We start from the raw sequence: 3,371 nt of genomic DNA, 5'->3' as shown, positions 1-3,371 counted from the left end.
CCCCCACTCACCCATTGTACTCTATGCTACCTTCTCCCCACCCCCCTCTAGCTTATCTCTCCACGCTTCAGGCTCTCTGCCTTTATTCCTGATGAAGGGCTTTTGCCCTAAATGTCGATTTTACTGCTCCTTGGATGCTGCCTGAACTGCTGTGCTCTTCCAGCACCACTAATCCAGAATCTGGTTTCCAGCATCTGCAGTCATTGTTTTTAACCTAGTTTTCCCAAATCTGCCTCTTGACAAAAATCAATTAAGCATTGTGATGAATGAAAGACCAAAGCCACAGTTAATTTAAAAGAAAGTTTAAGTGATATGGTGGCAAGGGAACCTTCTTTTAAGAAATGAACAGAAGGAAATGAAGTTGAGAAGAGAGGTGAAGCAACTATATGTCAACCATATTGATAGGTTGTGAATGCCTCTTAAAACAAGAGCCTTTCAATGAAATGGATCAGAAGTAACATGAGCAGTGCTGGTCCTGAAGCTTCATTTCTAAAGGAGCGACAAGTGTTATTTCAGTTTCCAGAGGAAAATAAAATCAGTTCTTTATTGGGAACACCCTACTGCAGTTAGAATTATGTTTTATTTACTCAGTACCTAAATAGTTTAGAAATGGTCTGAATCTGGCCAGATTACAAAAAAAAAATTGAAGCATTAATATAAATATAGAGACAAAAAATTAGCTCAAGCTTGTACCAGACCAGTGGGAACCACTTTCAGTTGGGCGAAACTGAGCTTTTCCTGGTGATGTTTGTTTTCAAGTAAGCTGGCTTTTAAAGCTCAAAATTTATTTTCACATTACTAAAATTGTTCCATGCAGCTCCAGTGTGCATAACATTTCAGCAAGGCTGTACTTGAAATATGCACAAATATAATAACTTGATTTGGAGTCAAGACTTGATTTGTCCTACAGATGAATTTATATATAAAACTTCTGTTTCCTACAGAAATAAACATTAGTTCAAATTCACGAACAATACTAGAATTTAAAGGATCAAATGTAACTATTATAAAAGTCACAATGTGGCAAGAAGGAAATGTTAAAAACAAAAGGGCCATTGGCTGCACCATGTGTGTTGGCCATCATATTACAGAGGGAGGAACAAAAGCCTTACATTAAACATGCCACAATAGGAATGTTACCTGTACGTGGGACAATGTTGCAACATAATTTCAAATTAAAGCTAGTAATATTTACAATGGATTGTAAATTGTCTTGTTTGTTAGCACCTCATCCTTGCTTTCCTTTGAGTAGTACTGTAAGACTGTGTTCAGGTGAACTAGCAAACACTAAATATATTAATTAGCATAGCTTTGGAAATAGATAGGAATTAGGAGCTTTGCTCCAGCCTTGTGCTGCCATTTAAGAAGTTTGTGACAGATGTGGTTATTCTACATTCTTGCCCACTCCCAATTACCTTTCATCCTTTGCTTAACAAGTATCATCTTTAAAATTTCAAAACTCCACCACTTTTAGAAACATTTCCAAAAACACTCAATATTGAGGTTTTTCTTCATCTTTTGAAAATGGGCAATTTAAAAAGAAAACAGCAACCCAGGATTTGAATAAGAGGCAAGATCCTTTCCATAGCCTCCCTGTCAAGTTGCCCCAGAATAATTTTGGAAAATTTCAGCAAGTCTGGCAGCATGTGGAGAGAAAGCAGTCATTGTTTTGGACCTGTAATGGTCACTAGTCTCAAAACATTCACTATTTTTCCTCTTCACAGATGCCACCAGACCTGCTGAGATTTTCCAAAATATTTCTGGGAAAGTTCCTTGTTCATTTTTCTCCCCAGGATCTTGCACATTTCAAATCATGTCATCTATTACTCCAAATTGTAGCAGATGAGCCTAGCCTTTTCAATCTTTCTTGAAAGGGCAACCCACCCATTCCAGATAGCGGGACAGTCAACCTTCTGGACAGCTTCCAAATTTAACATTCTTCCTTTAAGTAAGGAGACCAACACTGTACAAATTAGGGAGTGTTCCTCATGTTGTCAGATGTCATTCAAACCATCAAAAACAACTCACTCATCCCATTGTTTGATAGCTAATCAAAATTAACTTATTTGATTCAACCATTCATGATCCATATAAAAACTACAAGGAATTTCTAGACCAATAGATTTTCCAGTATATTAAAATATGCCAGTTTGCAAACTTAGATGGATACTTACATCTCTGGACAAGAAAGAATAATGGGGATTATCCCTGGCCAATATAATACGCTTGGTAAAATGGCACGACCCAAACAGTGTTGACGGTTGTAACTTCCTTGGTTACTTCATGTTGATGGTGGATGTTTATTAAGTAAATATATTAAGGCAGGATCACGAACATAAACGTAAAGAGCTTTCTAATAAGATTAGCGAATTTGGCTAAACAGTACCACCCTTGTCACACCTGTGAATAATCAGCAATTGCTTTTGGACAACCCTGGAGTCTAAAGGAGTTGTGACCCAATAACTTGCCTTTGCAGCTAGTTTCGAGTTTAATGTCTCACCAAATAGTTCAACAATTCCTCCCCAACCCCACAAACATATGAGAACGGTCCATTGGTCCTATTCGGTGTGGTTAGTAAGTCAGATACTCACAAAACCATAACCTCGAGATCGTCCAGTTAACCTGTCCGTTATCACCGCCGCTTCTTCAATTTCTCCGAATCGCTGAAAATATCGTCTGAGTGATATTTCGTTACTATGGTAAGGTAACCCACCCACGAAGAGCTTCCGAAATACTCTGTCCTTATTCATAGCTGGGATGGAGGGGGTGGGGGGTGGGATTGGAGAAACAGATACACAAAACATACAACTCTTACAATAAATCAGTTACATTTACAAAGGACGAGAAGCCCGAATATATAATTTAGCAGTTATTAAACTCATTAATGCCTAGATGAAGAGAGTACGAAATGAACACACTTTGAGAACAAATGGTTACTCACTGACCGCTACACGCGTGTCTGCTGCGGAATTCACCTCTTTGTCTCACCGCGCACTCGTTGCCTCCGTTGCTTTTGTTTCTTTGTAACTCACAGTGTATCCTCACGGGACTCGAAGTTACACCCCGCTCGACAACCCATTGGCTTAGTCGGCGCCTGGATCCGCCTTAGTGACTGGCTTTATTTCCTATTGGCTACTGAAGTCGTCAATCATCTGTACCGTCGTACTTCCTTGAATAGCAATCAATTGCTAAGGACTGAAGAGCATTAAGGTGACTGCGCCATGCAGCTCTCCTATTCTAAACACAGACTATCGATCGGGCTAATATACTGTATAATTGATAACTGTGGGACAAGATTCTCATCACAAGTAGCTTTCTTTGTGCACATGTGGATAGGGGGTAGGGCAATGGAAGATTGTTGTCGCCCTCTG

The 3,371-nt window shown here is 39.2% G+C and overlaps 1 protein-coding gene across 1 annotated transcript in view; it reads right to left on the bottom strand.

Annotated features, from left to right (window-relative positions):
- Nucleotides 1-3,105, bottom strand: part of LOC122563678 (RNA-binding protein 38-like) — a gene marked incomplete at its 5' end in the record, with an annotated part of 19,758 nt that extends 16,653 nt beyond the window's left edge. The window contains 2 exons of the mRNA XM_043717733.1: nucleotides 2,592-2,752; nucleotides 2,946-3,105. Coding sequence (XP_043573668.1) covers nucleotides 2,592-2,752; nucleotides 2,946-3,105 — 321 coding nt within the window. The remainder of the gene's footprint in view (nucleotides 1-2,591; nucleotides 2,753-2,945) is intronic.
- Nucleotides 3,106-3,371: the final 266 nt, after the last annotated feature.

The sequence above is a fragment of the Chiloscyllium plagiosum genome, chromosome 27 (genome assembly GCF_004010195.1).
Source record: "Chiloscyllium plagiosum isolate BGI_BamShark_2017 chromosome 27, ASM401019v2, whole genome shotgun sequence".
NCBI classification, from domain to species: domain Eukaryota; kingdom Metazoa; phylum Chordata; class Chondrichthyes; order Orectolobiformes; family Hemiscylliidae; genus Chiloscyllium; species Chiloscyllium plagiosum.
The sequence above is the reverse complement of the archived record's forward strand: the minus strand, read 5'-3'. Positions and strand labels throughout refer to the sequence as shown.